General features: G+C 42.4%; 1 protein-coding gene across 1 annotated transcript in view; it reads left to right on the forward strand.

Moving 5' to 3' along the window:
- ATP6V1C1 (ATPase H+ transporting V1 subunit C1) overlaps nt 1–17,185 on the forward strand; it is a 77,680-nt gene extending 60,495 nt beyond the window's left edge. Inside the window, exons 9-13 of the mRNA XM_077493139.1 lie at nt 4,029–4,121; nt 4,200–4,293; nt 13,798–13,895; nt 14,835–14,961; nt 16,361–17,185. Coding sequence (XP_077349265.1) covers nt 4,029–4,121; nt 4,200–4,293; nt 13,798–13,895; nt 14,835–14,961; nt 16,361–16,456 — 508 coding nt within the window. The 3' untranslated portion in view covers nt 16,457–17,185. The remainder of the gene's footprint in view (nt 1–4,028; nt 4,122–4,199; nt 4,294–13,797; nt 13,896–14,834; nt 14,962–16,360) is intronic.
- Nucleotides 17,186–17,730: the final 545 nt, after the last annotated feature.

Genomic DNA, 17,730 nt, shown 5'->3' on the forward strand with positions numbered 1-17,730 from the left:
AATGACCCAAAACATACCACCAAGGTAACAAAGGAGTGGCTCAAGAAAAAGCACATTAAAGCGGAGGTTCACACAAAAATTGAACCTCCTGCTTTTCGGAACCCTCCCTAAGAAAGTTATTTGCACCCACTTCCCACGGGAGTCTATGCCTCTTCCTGTCCTGCCACGCTGTCTGCCGGGACACACACTGGTCCCAGAGACAGCGCGGACCATTCTCATTGACTTGCGTATGCACAGTAGGGAACTGGGAAGTGAAGCCGCAATGTTTCACTTCCTAATTCCCTCACCAAGAATGGCGCCGGCAACAGCCGAGAGACGAGCAATTCTCGGCTTCGGCTGCTGTCATCGCTGGACTCCAGGAAAGGTAAGTGTCCATTTATTAAAAGTCAGCAGCTGCAGTATTTGTAGCTGCTGGCTTTTAATAATTTTGTTTTAGGTGGACTCCCTCTTTAAGGTCATGGAGTAGCCTAGCCAGTGTGCAGACATTAATCCTATAGAAAATTAATTTACAGAGCTGAAACTTCGAGTTGCCAAGCGACAGCCAAGAAACCTTAAGGATTTAGAGAAGATCTGTAAAAGAGAGTGGACCAAAATCCCTCCTGAGATGTGTGCAAACCTGGTCACCAACTACACCTTACCTCTGTGCTTGCCAACAAGGGTTTCTCCACCAAGTACTAAGTCATGTTTTGCTTGGATCAATTTCAAATGCTTATATTACTCACTGAACTGCAACTCCACTTATAACATTTGTATTGTGTTATTTTTGGGTACTATTCTGTCTGTGTCATTTAAAATACACATATGATAGACCCTTAATTTCTTTGTAAGTTGGCAAACTTACAGAATCTGTAGGGGATCAAATAATTTTCCCCACTGTAGTTTGGTTTGACTTAATGCGGGTTAGCTGCTCTTTCCCATCGAGTTCTATCATGTCCCGCTGAAAGCGCACCAAAAGCAGGTACATAAAAAATGTTTTAAAAAATCAATTTTCTTCATAACTTTAGGCCAATTTGTATTCGGCTACATTTTTATGTTAAAAAAAAATCCTAATAAGTGTATATTGATTGGTTTGCCTCAAAAGTTATAGCGTCTCCAAACTATGGGATATATTTTTATTTATACTTTTTTTTTTTTTTTACTAGTAATGGTGGCGATGGGCGATTTATAGCGGGACTACGATATTGCAGCAGGCAAACGGAACACCTAACTGACATTTTTGTTGGGACCAGTGACCCTAATACAGTGATCAGTATTAAAAATATGCACTATCACTGTACTAATGACACTGGCAGGGAAGGGGTTAACATCAGAATCGATTAAAGGGTTAAATGTGTGCCAAGGTTGTGCTTACTCACTGTGGAGGAGGTGCTTTGACTAAGGGAAGGCAAAGATCTGTGCTACTGCTTGGCTTAAAAACAGGATCAGTGCCTTCCCTTCTCACGGAGCGACAATCTGCCTTGTTTACATATTGTGGTTCTGCTTGTGTCCTGTGTAATCAGTGGGTGGCGGCGAACATCTAGTCTGTGTTGCTCGCTGCTGGGCTCCTGCTGTGTATGTGATCACAGCAGGAGTGGGTCACTGGTGGGGCACGCGCTTCAGACCCAGAAGTGTTGGATCATTTACTAGGTATGTGACCTGGCACAGAGCAGCCACCCTGCCGCAGTAAATGTACAGCAGACGGTCTGCAACTGGTTAAGGCTACATGCACATTACTGTTTTTATAAGCTCAAAGAAATGTTGGCAAAAAAATGCTGGATGAAAAATGCTCATAATACCTTTTTTGTGCCAACTTGTAGTAGCTTTTTAGGATCATTACCATTTTTATTAGCATTTTTACACTACATAAAGAAATAATAATAAAAAAAAAGCTCTTACAAGCGTTTTTTCGGCTGGAAAAACTCTACAGAAACTATTTTTTTTTTTTTTTTGCTCTTGGACGCTGAAGCTCAAAAAAAAAAAAAAAAATCTTAAAGCGGGAGTCCCGCAAAATTTTTTTTTTTTTTTTAAGTAAGCAGTGTCGGAACCCGAGGCTGAACCATCCCTCGGTCCTCGGGTGCTGCCGCCGTCATCTTCGGTAAGGGAATCAGGAAATGAAGCCTTGCGGATTCTCTTCCCTGTTCCCTACTGCGCATGCGCCAGTCACGCAGCACAATCTGAATGGTCCCTGCTGTCTCTGGGACCCGTGTGTGTCCCAGCAGGCTGCGAGGTGGGACAGGAAGAGGCGTAGACTCCCACGGGAGTCTATGTCCTTAAGTGGGTGTAAATACCTGTCTAATAGCCTAACGTAGTGTACATGGAGACAGGATAACACTTTTTAGCTTCTGGGAGAAGAAAAAGATGTCGATAGCTTCTAGGAGCTTAAAAAGAAAAACTATAGTATGCATGGAGCTTAAAGCGCAACTTCAGGCAGATACAGAAAACACTATTTAATGCACATATTCTTTAAAATATACATTATTTTTTTTTAAACATTTAGAATTGGCCTCATGTAATCCTTTGCACAACACCACCTACACTGGTAAAGAGAGAGATGGCATTCTGAGCCTATCAGATCCTTTCTGTTTTGCACGCTGCACCTTTATAATATACATACATACATACACACGCACACACAGTATCTCAAACAAGTGGGTACACCCCTCACATTTTTGTAAATATTTTATTTTATCTTTTCATGTGACAACAATGAAGAAATGACACTTTGCTACAATGTAAAGTAGTGAGTGTACAGCTTGTATAACAGTGTAAATTTGCTGTCCCCTCAAAATAACTCAGCACAGTGACATGAGGCGGCACGTCTGGCAGCACTTTGGTTAGAGGAGAAGCAACTCTGAAGATATAAAAATGGAAAAGAAAGGCGCCTCCAAGTGCAGTATGCAAAATTTTATAAAGTGCACAAAGGGTTAAAAGCACTTACAATATTGCTGAGTGTAAAGACATGATAAAATGGTTTGACAAAGGAGTCGCACATGCTCCAAAGCGCGTTGCCGCCCCCCTTCTCTCCACTGACACCATCAGCCTTGTGTGTCCCGCTGTGAATACAGGCTTCCCTGCTGCCTCCTCTCTCCAATGCATATGAGAACGCTTTACAGCTGCTGGACGGCTCTACACTGCTCTCTACCACCATGCTGAGGATGGACACATGCCACAGATGAGGACTCTTGATTTTATCATGTCTTTTAACACTCAACAATCTTGTAAGTGCTTTTAACCCTTTGTGCACTTTATGAAATTTTGCATAACTCACTTAGAGGCGCCTTTCTTTTCCTTTTATTGTCTAAACCGCTGGCAACAAAAGTGAGTACAACCCTAAGTGAAAATGTCCAAATTGGGCCCAAAGTGTCAATATCTTGCGTGGCCACCATTATTTTCCAGCACTGCCTTAACCCTCTTGTGCAGGTGGCCACTGGAGTCCACTTCCACTCCTCCATGATGGCATCACGGAGCTGGTGGATGTTAGAGACCTTGCACTCCTCCACCTTCTGCTTGAGGATGCCCCACAGATGCTCAATAGGATTTAGGTCTAGAGACATGCTTGGCCAGTCCATCACCTTTAGCCACAGCTTCTTTATCAAGGCAGTGGTTGCCTTGGAGGTGTGTTTGGGGTTGTTATGTTGGAATACTGCCCTGTGGCCCAATCTCTGAAGGCAGGGGATCATGCTCTGCTTCAGTATGTCACAGTACATGTTGGCATTCATGGTTCCCTCAATGAATTGTAGCTCCCCAGTGCCGGCAGCACTCATAAATCCCCAGACCATGACACTCCCACCACCATGCTTGACTGTAAGTACTTATACTGCTTGCATTTAACAAATATATGTTTATTGATGTATTATTACTGAACTACAATCATTTGTGCCCTTTATATCTGCTTGGAGTTCAGCTTTATGGCAAAAAGAAGTTTCTGATTTTAGCGCAGTTACTGAGTTTTCTGGATAAGTATTACCAGTTTGTTACCATATCTCTGATCTGTAAGTAATTCTCCTCTGTAAACCTTGTTCTCAGTACCTGTACCTTTATTGTCACAGCGTGTTATCAGAAGATCAGGACAGCTACCTGTGTAATGTCACTCTGTTCAGGAAAGCAGTAGACGACTTCCGACACAAAGCCAGGGAGAATAAGTAAGATCCTTCGGAGTGATTAAAGCCAAGGGAGTCCAGTGTTAAATGGCTAGAATCTAACATTACTTTTTGTCTCAGGTTTGTTGTCCGTGATTTCCAGTACAATGAAGAGGAGATGAAGGCCGATAAGGAAGAAATGAATAGACTATCCACTGATAAGAAGAAGCAGTTTGTAAGAATAATATATTCTGTATTTTAGGGACGAAGGGTTGTATTGGGCGCAAAACATGTAAAGGGTTCAGTATAGTGAAAACTACTGTATTCTGTTAACTGTATGGCGATACCACCTGATGGGCATGTTGTTGAAATTTAATTTATGCTTAATCTTTGTTTATTGATTTTTGTTTGCTCACAAATACATATGAAAAAACAGAAGGGTCAAGAGGTTCAAGATAGGATCTGTATTCAGTACAGTATATATAACAGTAAATCATGTATTCTAGTACATAAGGCAAATATACAATTTGGTGATTTCCTGATAGGTAGTAAACTAGGGAGCATATCCACCCTAATAAGGGGACGTAAGTGATCATCCAACAGTTGCATGGCGTGAAGTTTTAGCAGAATTATTATATCAGCAGGGTGAGGGTTGTCAACATCATGGACAACAGTGAATCCTTCACAAGGGTATAAGGGTATTTACATAAGAACTTTTTGGTTCTAACTAGACGAGCATATATAAGACCAGGTAACATAATAAAAACACAATAACCGTGGGTAGAGGAGCACGAAAGAGGGGAGAAAAGAGAAGGAGAAGGGGAAAAAAAAGGGAGGACACTATGAAGGGAAACAAAACCAGGCATCTAAGGAGGATAACAAATATTGTGCCATGGAGATCAGATAGGAGGCAAATTTAGAGGAATGTTGAAAATTATTCCAGACTGACCAGGTCAAGGTGTACTCAAAAATGTTATCTGTCTCCCAAGAGATCACCCTTTCTAGATGGTCCACAAAGGACGGAGGTGGGGGGCATTGCTTGCGGCTGATGGAGTAGGTAGCGTGGTGTGTTAGTTCTGCCAAGAATCCAAGCTTTTTTCCTGATACTGCTATCCTGATACACCCGATTTACTCCTACTCTGATCTGAAGGGATCCCTTCATCACCCCCACTCCAGTTGTGCTGTATTATCTACAATCTGGCGTCGGACATGTCCCGCAAAGGAGGCAAGGACTCTGTCTGCAGCAGAGCATGGCAGGCAAGAGGGCGCCCAGTCCCAGCACTCAGCTAAGGAGGCGGCCATGAGGGGATGTTCAGCCAGGAGCTGCATGCCCCTGAACCGACCCTTAGAGACATTTTTGCAGCAGTCACCTCCTTTAACATGTCTATTACTACCCTGACAACTGAGATTAAAGGTGTGAAACTAGAATCTATGAATCTAGTTAGGCAGGATATGCAGAAACTGTGTGACCGCACCGCAGCCCTGGAGGACGGGGATAGCAATGTGGAAGATGATGTGTCATTGCAGAGAGAAGTCATATGCAGTTGATTATCACAGGCCACTCAGCCCACTTAGAAGACATGGATGACAGGCAGAGACACAATAATGTCTGTGCGGTGGGCATACCGGAGAAAGCAAGGGGGGAAAAACCCTGTGGCATTTATGGAAAACTGGCTGCTTAACACATTTGGCAAAGTCGCCCTTCTCCCCCATGTTTGCCGTGGAAAGGGCTCACAGAGTGCCACCCAGGCCGCCTGAACCTGGAGAGCCTCCTAGACCGTTCCTATTTAAATATCTTAATTTCAAGGATGACCGGGATGCCATATTGTATCAGTTCAGAACCAGAGGAGCCCTTATGAAGATGGATAACGTTTGCATATCATTCTAACCTGATCTCTCTGCTGAATTACAATGCTGCAGGGCCAAGTTTACTGAAGTTAAGAAGCTTCTCCAGAAATATGATGTCGCATATGCTATGTTGTATCCTGCCAAGCTTAGAATCGCAGCAAACGGCGAGACGTACTTTTTTGATACCCCTGCTAATGCGTCCAACTGGCTGGATCGTGTGGAACAGAGCACCAGCACCCATGGCTTAATTGTGTTTTACCTTTTACTACCTGCTACTGCTGAATGTGGATACCATAGGAGTAGATTTGAGCACATTGCCCTTTTTTTTTTTTTCTCAATCCTTCCTTTCAGGCAGAGAGGAAGACATAAGTAATTTGTTCTACATTTCACTAATGACTTGGATTCGCAAGTCCCTTTGAATCGGAGTTGAACTGTGACGTTGGAGCTCCCCTAACATCGAATTCAAATTCCTCAATCAAATGCTAAGACTCTGTCCTAAAACCGTATCTTCAACTTCTGCGGGAATTCCCAGGGCTGAAAGGTCATCATTACCAATATATACAGCTACAGCATGCCATGCGTTGCCCGTGTAGACAATCTAACTTGAATTTGAGGACTCCGCGTTTCTTGGAATCCATATATACTGACCCTGAGAAAAAAAAAAAGGTATCCTCTCTAGAATTTATACCCATCTACTATCACATGTATAAGCCCCTGACCTTTTACCCTGCAGGGAGGGGTGAGAGCTATATGTTGGCCCAATTGGCGGTGAGCATGGGGATCAGATTCTTGGAGTGGGACCATTGGTGTCGGTGTCTGCAGCACAGAGGCTGTCACACCTGTTTATATTGAACCAAGTATACCGTACACCTGTACAGCTACATAAATGGGGTAGACGAGAAACTTCCATATGTCCAAAATGTCAGGCTCATCTTGGTGACCTCATCCATATGCATCCGTATGCTCCATATAACACTGAACGTCATATGAAGTCCTAGGCTTTCAATGGAGATATCTGAATGATAGGTGCAGCTACAGACATCATTCAGATATCTTTTTTTGTCTGCCGGCGATTCCCTGCACAGTAAAAACAATCATAGCCACAGTTCAGCTGCTTGATTGTTTTTACAGGTGGCGGGAGGGGAACCCCACTCCCGCTGCCCTCCGGTGCTTCTACCAGCTCGCCCGTGCGATCTGCCGCTGTCATCTTCCTTCTCTAGCTTACTGAAGTTTACCATAGAGCTGACCGAGGACCAGATGGTCCCCTCTCATCTAACTCTCGGAGGCCAGGTGCAACGTTATGACATCACGTCTGGCCCCTGCAGTTGTAAACACTGCAGTGTGTTCAGCTGAAAAGCCTGAGATCATTTTTTATTTTCTTTAATCTCGGGCTTACCAGCCTAGAGAAGAGCTGTGGGGACAGACCCCACATCTCTCCATCAAGGGGACCTGTCATGCCCTATTCCTATGACAAGGGATGTTTATATTCTGTGTAATAGGAGTAAAAGCGATAATAAAAAAAAAAAAATGTAAAAGGAAAGTGTAAAAATAAAATAAACAAAAAAAATAATAAACGCGCCCATGTTCTTGTGCTTGCATGCAGAAGCGAATGCATATGTAAATGATGTTCAAACCACACATGTGAGGTATTACCGTGAATGCTACCCATTTTATTATATTTAAGATTTAATATCTCGAACATATGTTGTGGGTTAATTGAGAGTTCTTTGACCAAGAGTGAACGCTTTAACACAATAACAATATATAAGTAGTTGAAAGTCTATCTAATACACAAATCTATCTATAGTCTACACCAGGCATGTCCAAAGTCCGGCCCGCGAGGTACGAGCGCCATGCACACAGGAGTATTTCCTGTTTACACGGCAGCCTCTGTAATAGGAAGTCCCGTCTCCGCCATTGGACGACTGTTCTGTCCATCAAAGGTGGCGGGACTTTCTCTTAAAGAGGCCACTGTCTAAACAGGAGATTCTCCTGTTCTTTGGCGTTCGTCCTGCCCCCTCCATGTCCCCTCCAATGCTGCACTGATAGCAATGGTGAGTACATTCCTGGCTAATAGTGAGTGAAATCCCTGCTAATGGTGGCTGCATTCCTGGCTAATAGTGAGTGAAATCCTGGCTAATGGTCGCTGCATTCCTGGCAATGGTGGCTGAATTCCTGGCAATCGTCGGTGCTTTCCTGGCTAATAGTGAGTAAAATCCTGGCTAATGGTGGCTGAAATCCTGGCTAATGGTGGGTGCATTCCTGGCTAATGGTGATTGAAATCCTGGCAATGGTTGGTGCATTCCTGGCAATGGTGGGGGCTGCATTCCCGGCAATGGTGGACGTGCAGATGGGCACTGACCCTTATTTTGCTTCACAGTCTTTTATTTAAAATTGATATTTTTTTTTCCTGAAACTTCCCTCTTAAAGTGAAGGTGCGTGCTATGCGCCAATAAATACGGTATATCCAAATCACACGCCCGAGCTCATCTCTTCAACACACACAGCCACAAAGGCAAGAGAATTCTTGTTGGGCCGTGTATTAGTGTTCGAACGACACACGAATTTTAATGGTTCAAAGAATGTCAGGCAAAATGGTCGGCCCTCGCGCATGTTCACTTCATCAAATCTGGCCCTCTTTGAAAAAAGTTTGGACACCCCTGGTCTACACCAAGGAAGAAAATATTAGGTTAAAATAAGAGAATTACATGAATGAATACAGAATATATTCCTTAAAACATGAATCTACAAACATATTTAGTTACAAGTAAAAGGGCAGACCTTTCCCATAATTACCCATTTCTCACCAAGGTCCCATTCTGATGGCTGCTCTACCATAAAGTGCAAGTTTCCTCCCATCTAGTCTGTGTATATCAATACAGGCTGATGCCTCATTGGTTGTCATAGCGTGACTTCTGATTGGTTAGCTTCCCTATACTTTGGCTCACAAGGATTTGCATTAAAGGGGGCTGACTTAGGCAGAGATTGACTTGAATTTTCCTGGGAAATTAAGTATTGGCCTCCCTTCATTGCATATCCCGCACCGGATCCTTTGAAGTTAGTTTGTGTAAAACAATAAGGTTTGAGTCCCATTGTTTGTACACAAAAGCCTGGGCCTCATCTTGTCTTGCCTTCTCACAGATTCAAGTGTGAAATGCTATCTTCTGGCCTGCATAGATAAAAAGCTAAATGATATATATTCCAAATTAAAATATTTTACAGCTATTAATCGAGATTTCACATAAATTCATAAGGCAACACTAAACTGGTAACCTGTAAAAAAGAATTAAAGCATAGACTATGGAGATTTTTAAGTACCGATGTTTGGTACCATTCCACGAGTGCACGCAATTTCAAAGCGTTACATATTGGGTATTTATTTACTCTGCGTAACATCAGTCATCACATTATAAAAAAATTGGGCTAACTTTTCTGGGTTTTTTTTTTTTATTTCTTCATGGAATATTCACCATAAGCCTTTTGTAAAAGAGCTAAAGTTTCACTCTCTCATTTGCCAATTTGCCACTTGCCAATTTTCACACAAAATTTGATGTTAATCCGCTGCTCCAGATTCTTTTCATTCATTTATTGCTTACAGCCCAATGCACACACGTGTTATTTTCTCTACTATTCTGTAAAGAACGAGTCAACTAGCCTGTGATCCAGACGACTGCAAGTTAGAACATGCGAGCACATGATTGAGTGCGATTGGCTGTGTGACACACCACCATAGTGCCATGCCGTTGGCATTCAAGGTATTAAAGTGGTTGTAAACCTTGGTTAAAAAAACAAACAAACCCTGAAGACAAAGGCATATTGAGCTTTGTATGCATAGCATACTAGCTCATTATGAATTGCTTATCTGAGATCAAAGCCCCCGCAGCCGTCCTCGTCTCCCCCTCCGGCCGACCACCTCTCTCCCGGGGGATACTTCCAGGTATCTCGGCCCTGGCGCTGTGATTGGCCAGAGCCGCAATGACATCACTCCCGCACATGCGCGTTTGTGCCACCGGTAACGTTGCACACAGACTGAAGCAACAGCACATACATCCCATTGCTTCAGTTTGCCCCAGTGCGCATGTGCCAATGACATCCACACATGCAGGGGACGGGTAATCTCCTAAACTGCAGGTTTATTATAGGCTTACCTGTAGCAAAAAGTTACCTCTTAGCTACCTCTAATGCCTTGTACACACGGTTGGAAATTCAGACTGAAAAAGTCAGAGCGGATTATATTGTCGGAAAATCCACTCGTGTGTGGGCTCTATTGGACTTTTTCCGTCGGAAATTATGACAGAAAAAATTTGAGGGCAGGGTCTCAAATTTTCAGACAAAAAAATCCGATCAGACTTTTTCCGATCGTTTGTAGAGAATTCCTATCGGACAAAGTGCCACGCATGCTCAGATCAAATTACGAGACCAAAGCTATTGGCTAGTAGCCTCAACATAGTCCTTGCGCAGCGAATGAACGTCGTCATGGTCCGAACGATCAGATTTTCCGACAACTTTGTCCGACCGTGTGTATGCAACACCAGTTTAGGACAAAATCCGTCTGAAAAAATCCGACGGATTTTGTGGTCGGTATGTCCAACCATGTGTACGGGGGCTTAGACTTATGGATGACCTTGCTTAAATTTAAGGGCCTTGATAGAGAGATATATATAGATATATCAAGATATATAGATATAGATATATAGAGAGAGAGAGAGATATTATCTCACAAAAGTGAATACACCCCTCATATTTTTATATTTTTGTCGTTTCATGTGACAACACTGATGAAATGACACTTTGCTGCAATGTAAAGTAGTGAGTGTACAGCTTGTATAACAGTGTAAATTTGTTGTCCCCTCAAAATAACTCAACACGTAGCCATTAATGTCCAAACCGCTCGCAACAAAAGTGAGTACACTCTTAAGTGAGAATGTCCGGTTTCATGTCACTTGTTAGTGTTACAAGGTATCAGGTGTGAATGGGGAGCAGGTGTGTAAAAAGATCTTTAACAAAACAAATGGTGAGACGAGTACTACTAATTAAGATGAGGAGTAATTTTTAGTTTCTACTTTTCTTTTTTTTTTTTTCCTTTGCTTGCTTAGTTAACTGGTACACCTTGTTTGTAGCCTTATTCTAATTCTTAGAATCCTTAACACACAACTACATAGGGAAGAATAAGGTTGCGACACTTCTAGGAAGTATTGATTATTTTTTTTCACTAAATCTGCATCTGTCTTCAACTATACATGTGCCCTAGAGAATGTAATTTTGTATTTTTTTTACTGGAAATGTTTCTTTGTTGAGCTCATATTGCTCCAAATTTGTAAAAGGTAGGGCTGCAACTGCCTATTATTTCCATAATCGAATAGTTGGCCAATTATATGGTTTCAATTAATTAAATGCATTTTTTATGTTTTTTTTTGGCCAATTTGTTGTTGGGCAGATTAAAGAACACAAATCGCTGCAAAAACGCACTACATGCTTTTCTGCAGCTTCTGCATTGAAGTCTATTGAATCAAAAAAGCACAGTTTTGCATTGGAAAAAGTCCTTGACCCTTTCCAAATACACACAGCAGCTGAAAAAAAGCTGTAGTGCATTTCTGCAAAAAGCACCAAATAATGCATAGATGTGAGCCAGGCCTAGGACATTTAGTAGCAGCAGCATGCTTTGTTAAATATAAGACACAATAATGGTAAAAGTTTACTTGTAACTGTAATGCCTTCTATCACCTCTAGTCTATCAGCCCCCACCTTCTCTGGGTTCAGATGCTGATCTTCCCTGCACAGTTTTTAAAGTGATTTTTTTTTTTTTTTAAACAACAAATATGTTATACTTTCCTGCTCTGTGTTATGGTTTTGCACAGAGCAGCCCTGATTCTCCTCTTCTGGGGTCCCCCACCGATGCTTCTGTCTCCTCTTGCCTTCAGAGTGCCCCAATAGCAAGCTGCAAAGTAGAGTATATAGAGTGTCCCTATAGCAAGGTAAAAAATCTAGGGGTGCACCGAATTATTTTTTTGGTGCCGATACAGATACCGAAAATGAAAAAATACACTAGGCTGAAAACCGATACCGAAAATGACTGATACCAAAACTTATTTAAAAAAAAATATTTTTATACAGGAGATGGCCAGAGACTGGGGAAATGGTACAGGAGATGGTCAGAGACTGGGCACATGGTACAGGAGAACAAAGCAGTCTCATCAGTGCCCATCAGATGCAACCTGCCAGTGTCCCCATTGCAGCCAGGGGAACTTTGATAGGCAGATCACCCATCCAATCCTGGGATGGGTGATCTGTCTATCAAAGTTCCCTGGACGGGGGGGTGTGCTGTATGTGACGGCGCGCAGCGGGAAATACACAGCTATTGAAGTGAAAGCTGTGATGTTCCCGGTGCTCTAATCAACCAGGCGGTGGCTCTCCTCTCTTCTGCGCTATAGGCACCCCCCATGATGGGCGGCACCAGGGGTGGGGGATGGAGCCCCGACCCCATCAAGTTCCTGACCCATTTTCGGCTACATTATCGCCTTTTGTCTCTTTCAGCAAATTACCAAAAAGGCCATTTTCGGGTGATATGTTTCGGCGGCCGAAATTGCGGTGCATCCCTGCATCGTCTGCCTTTAGAACCACTCACTTCCTGCCTAGGACTACATGTCCTATGAGACATTGCTCCTCACACATTCACAAGTTCTCAGGCACTTACTGACATGTATGGATGATCTGAGCTGTACGTGTTGCACTGTAAATGCATTCTGTATGCAGGCCAGCTAATCTGCTGGCCGATTAATTGATTATGAAAATAATTGATAACTATTTTCATAATCGATTAGTTGTCGATTAATCAATTCGTTGTTTCAGCCCTTGTAAAAGGTAAAGAAAATTTGATAATTTTTCGGGTTGGTAGTGGTGTGTCATACATTAAAACTATAACACCCACTGGGGCAGAGCTCCTAAAACTTAAAGCGGTGTTGTACTCGCATTTAAAAAGCTCACAAGCCATGGTGTTTCTCCCATAGATGCCAAAACGAACCTTTATAAAAATCCAATCACCGTAATTAACTTTTAATTTACATTTCAAAGGTGACTTCCAGGCTCTCCTACCGTGGGAGTAGGCCTGGTTATCGCCTTTCCCCGGCTCCGCAAAGTCCCCTGGGAGGTTTCTCACATTGTTCCCATGAATCAGTGGGGACGCTGTCCTGCCGAAATCTCGTGAGATTTGGGTGTCACATGGCGCCGGTCATGTGACGAGGGCGTGTCAGAAGGCACCATTGTTTATTTCGTTGCCATCACAACAGGGCAGGAACTTCCGAGGACGCCGCCCGTTGTGATGGCAACCCGAAGTTTTACGGCGCTGCTCGCTGCTATCAATGAGCATGCGTGGGATCGATCGGTGAATGCTGGGAGCACAGCATCACCGCATCCCGGAAGGAAATGCTTGTAGGCTTCAAATGCCCACAAGCAATATGGAAACAGCCGGCATGAATTTTTAAAACTGTTTCTTCCGCAAGAAATCGGCAAGCCTGGGGAGTAAAAAGCCACAAGTAGTGAGTACAAAAACACATTAGTAAATGCATAACAAAGACACAGAAAAATAAAAAATAAAAAAATATTCGGCAGCGGAATCCCGCTTTAAGAATGCAAAATGTGGTGCAGCTGTGTATGGTGGCCAATCAGCTTCTAACTTCAGCTTGTTCAGTTCTTTGACAAAAAAAAACAACCTAGAAGCTGATTGGTTTCTATGCAGAGCTGCACCATATTTTGCACTCTCCAGTTTTAGTAAATAAACCCCTCTGTGAGTTTTTATATTGCTGTTTTCTGTTGCCCCAGTTCTTGCACTTTAATGCCAGCTATAAGTCACTGTGCTTATAAATTACGTTTTTATCTGTTTTTTTCTTCCCAGGGTCCTCTGGTACGATGGCTCAAAGTGAATTTTAGTGAAGCTTTCATTGCATGGATTCATGTGAAGGCTCTCCGGGTCTTTGTGGAGTCTGTGTTAAGGTAATAAGACCATGTCACTGGTATTTCTTACAGCAGCTGTAGTGGGTAAGGTTTCCTCAGTGCAGAAAGCTTTCCTTAAAGAGTTACTAAACCCAGAACCTGCATTCACTATATCACAGAACATGGAAATATTTTAGTAAATATAAACTGCTAAATACCTCTTATCAGCAGTATGTAGCAGTCTTATGACTTCTATCAGTGTCTGGTTAAAACTTGGAGGAGGAGTTTTCATTCTACTGACTGTTTTATGAGGCTGCGTGACCCCTGACCCTCTGTTTGGACAGATTGGCCCTGTGGCACCCTCCTAAGAAAAAAAAACTCTACCAATACACACCAAACTGAGCATGTACAGAGTGACTCCAAAGGCTCTGTCTTATCAGGAGATGGTTAGGGGACAGTGGAAGAAGGGGAGGATCAGAAAAGGCGGGTCAAACAGCCTTTTTACACAATGCAGAGGGTTAACCCCTTATATTCAACAGTGAGTATAACAAGCATACTTTACAGCATATACAGACTGATCTTACTGTTGTTGGTTTAGTAACACTTTAAGTTGGAGATTCATAAGGAGCCAAATGACTTCTTGGAAATCATTCACCGACGTTCATAAAAATTTGATATTTTCAGATGAGTAAATGCTGGAAGGCTTTTTTTAATGAATCCCTCCCTAGCCAGAATATGTTGTATCCTCCCTGTCACAGAATTTCCTTTTCTCTTGTTTAATTCCCTATAGCCTTAACTGACAGCTGACCTCAGCAGGTGGGTGGAGCATGACACCAAAACAGACACTGCAGGAAGCAGCATTCCTACTAAGAGAAAAGCTTGTTTTAAAGACACCTTCACCTTTTATACCATATTAAATGTCACACCCATATTTTGGGTATAACATGGTTTATGTTGATGTGAACAATTATATGCCCTTAACGATTCTTCTGCTTCCAGATATGGATTACCTGTAAACTTCCAAGCCATGCTCCTCCAGCCCAATAAGAAGACTATGAAGAAGCTGAGGGAAGTCTTGTATGACTTGTACAAGCACCTTGACAGCAGTGCAGCATCCATCATTGACGTGAGTAAAAACATTTTTTGCTACTTGGGGCTTTCCCAACTGCCATTCTGAATGTCACATACAGGACCCCTGAGTTACTGGTAGGAATGAGTGATTGAGAGTGATCAATCAGCAAAGTTACCATTTTTGAAAAATGCACTGGGGAAAGGTGGAACCAAGGTGTTTTTTAACAGCGCATGGGCCCTTAACACCTTCCTACCCACCCCGGCATCCCTTAAGATAGTTTGGAACTCCTAGGGTCTAGAACAATTGATGACCATGTGACCACTGTCACAGTGGTCACATGATCGTAAGCCAGTCCAGTTTTCTACTGATCTGTAACCCTGACCAAGAGCTCCCTGTTACAGCTTAGTCTTTGTGCTGAGAGCGTGCAATGAGCATGCCCTCAGTATGTAAACACTGGCCGTCCGGGGGATGCATGTGCGGGCATTAAAGCCCGCCCTTTTGCTGCCGCACATACTGCATGTTTTTGGCAGTCGTTAAGGCGTCAATTCCTGAGGGTTAGAACCCTTTCACACTGAGCCATCAGTGGAAAAGCGCTGCTTTACCGTCGTTTTAGCTGCGCTATTCGGCCACTAGCGAGGTGGTTTTAACCCTGAAAAGGGGTTAAATCCGCCCCCAGAACTCCGCCAGTATCACAGCGATGCCCCATTGATTTGTGAGTGAGTTCACCAGTGAGTTCACCGCTCCAAAGAAGCTGCTGGCAGGACTTTTTCTGATCCCCTGCCAGCGCACCGCTTCAGTGTGAAAGCCCAAGGGCTTTCACACTGGAGTGAATGGAGCAGATGTTTTAGGGCATTTTGCAGGTGCTATTTTTAATAGTTTAGCACTGCAAAATGCTCCAGAGTGAAAGGGGTCTTACAGGACCTGTTTTTAACTATCCTGGACCTGTTCTTTTGCCAAATACTGCCCCCTTATTGTTTTTTCCTTCTTTTTTTTTTCACAGAAATGCAGATAGTGAATAGTTTTTTTCCGTTCAGTTGAGATTTTCTTGATTTGTGCGAAATTTGTTTTTGGAGCTCAGTGTGCAATGAGCTATTATATACATGACATTTCATATTATAGATTTGAAATCGCAACTAATGGTGGGGAATTATGTACATTCCCTTGCTTAAAGCCTTCTAAAACAACTGCCCCATCATTGCAGGCAGGCCACGCAATACCGAATCAGTTCTACAATAATGGAGCTATTAAATTTTAGGTAAAAGCAATTGTAAATTAAAGCAATCTTAAGGCTGAAATCCATTTCTCTGCTAAACATGCCTCCTTTCCAGTACTGTCCTGTGAAACCCATTGCTTCCAGTTTCAGCCTTCGCTCTTTTTTCAGGTTGATTGATGGCCAGCGTCATCTGCCAGCTTGCTATAGCCGATTCTAATAACAGGTCTTCTTCCTTTGTAGGCTCCCATGGACATCCCTGGATTAAACCTGAGCCAGCAAGAATACTACCCCTATGTTTACTACAAGATTGACTGCAATTTGCTGGAATTTAAGTAGAACAAACCGTGTGATTGTGTTCTTGGAGCAGAATTGAGTTTGAAGTACAGTGATACACTTCCTCCTTAACCCTGTGCTTGCTTCTCATGTAGGGTTGCCACCTCATCCCTTTAAACCTGAGCACATATGAGTTACACAGGTTCATAGGCTAATTTAATGCAGTAAGGCACCACGTGAGTTTAAATACCACCTTAATCAGCCACAGAACCTGTGTAATTTATATGTGTTCGGTTTTAAAGGGATGAGGTGGCAACCCTATTCTCATGTCTCTAACCAAGGTGACCCCCTCCTCTCTCCCTTAGTCAACCTGATCCCTTTTTTTCTTTTTAAAATCAAATGTTCGGTAGATATTGTTGCTTTTAATCAATGAGATATTTAAATGTCCACTGAGCAAATAAGAGTCTATTTATAAAGAGATTTATTTAAACCTGAAGTTGCTGAGATGCCACAAAACATAAAAGGGTTCTATAAAATATCATTCCTCATTCGTATGGTGGTCAGCCTTCATCCCTCTCACTGCTCGTACGTAGATCCTGTTTACAAGGGACTTTGGTGTAATTGTTTATACCATTCCATTCACTGCATTTAGTTCATATCATGGTGTTTAAATGTGGAGTCGTGATGTAAAGTGTATGTAATATTTAATGTATGTGCTTTCTGTATATTTGTTAAAGATCTCTAGAGCACTGTCATCACAAACAGGAATAATAAACAGACCTGTAAAAACGAGGCTTGAGTTTTATTCTTTCATTGAACAGTTTAGGCATTTTCAATGAAACTCCAGATGAAATGGTGAATACACATGAGGCTCAAATTACAAACCTACTGGGATAAAGAAACCATTCCTTTCTGTTGAGTCCAATGGGATTTGCAATTTACGGACACATGGCTAAAATAAAGATTCCTATCCCTGTGTTTAAAGCTTAAAGTGTCATTAAACCCAGACTATGAGAAACTCTCATTGCATGCTATATAACAGAGTGTTCATACTCAAAGCATTCGTTTTGTGTAGAGTGAAATATACCTGGTTGATCCTGTCTTCAGCTGTCCCTCCCATCTTCTGTATGTCGTCGCTGCAGGCTGAGATTGTGGAGACCATCTGCTGTCCTCTTCTGAGCATGGTCATATTTCAATTCCTTTCTTTTTTTTTTTTTTTTTTCTTTTTTATTAAACAAAAATCAAGGTACAGTAGTGAACATTTTACATTTTGTACGTATTATGATCACCAACTACAGAGTACTATACCACAAAATTGCTCCTTGTAATATCAAAGG

The sequence above is a fragment of the Lithobates pipiens genome, unplaced genomic scaffold, assembly GCF_037356315.1.
Source record: "Lithobates pipiens isolate NorthernLeopardFrog02 unplaced genomic scaffold, aLitPip1_a1.2 Scaffold_19, whole genome shotgun sequence".
Classification (NCBI taxonomy): domain Eukaryota; kingdom Metazoa; phylum Chordata; class Amphibia; order Anura; family Ranidae; genus Lithobates; species Lithobates pipiens.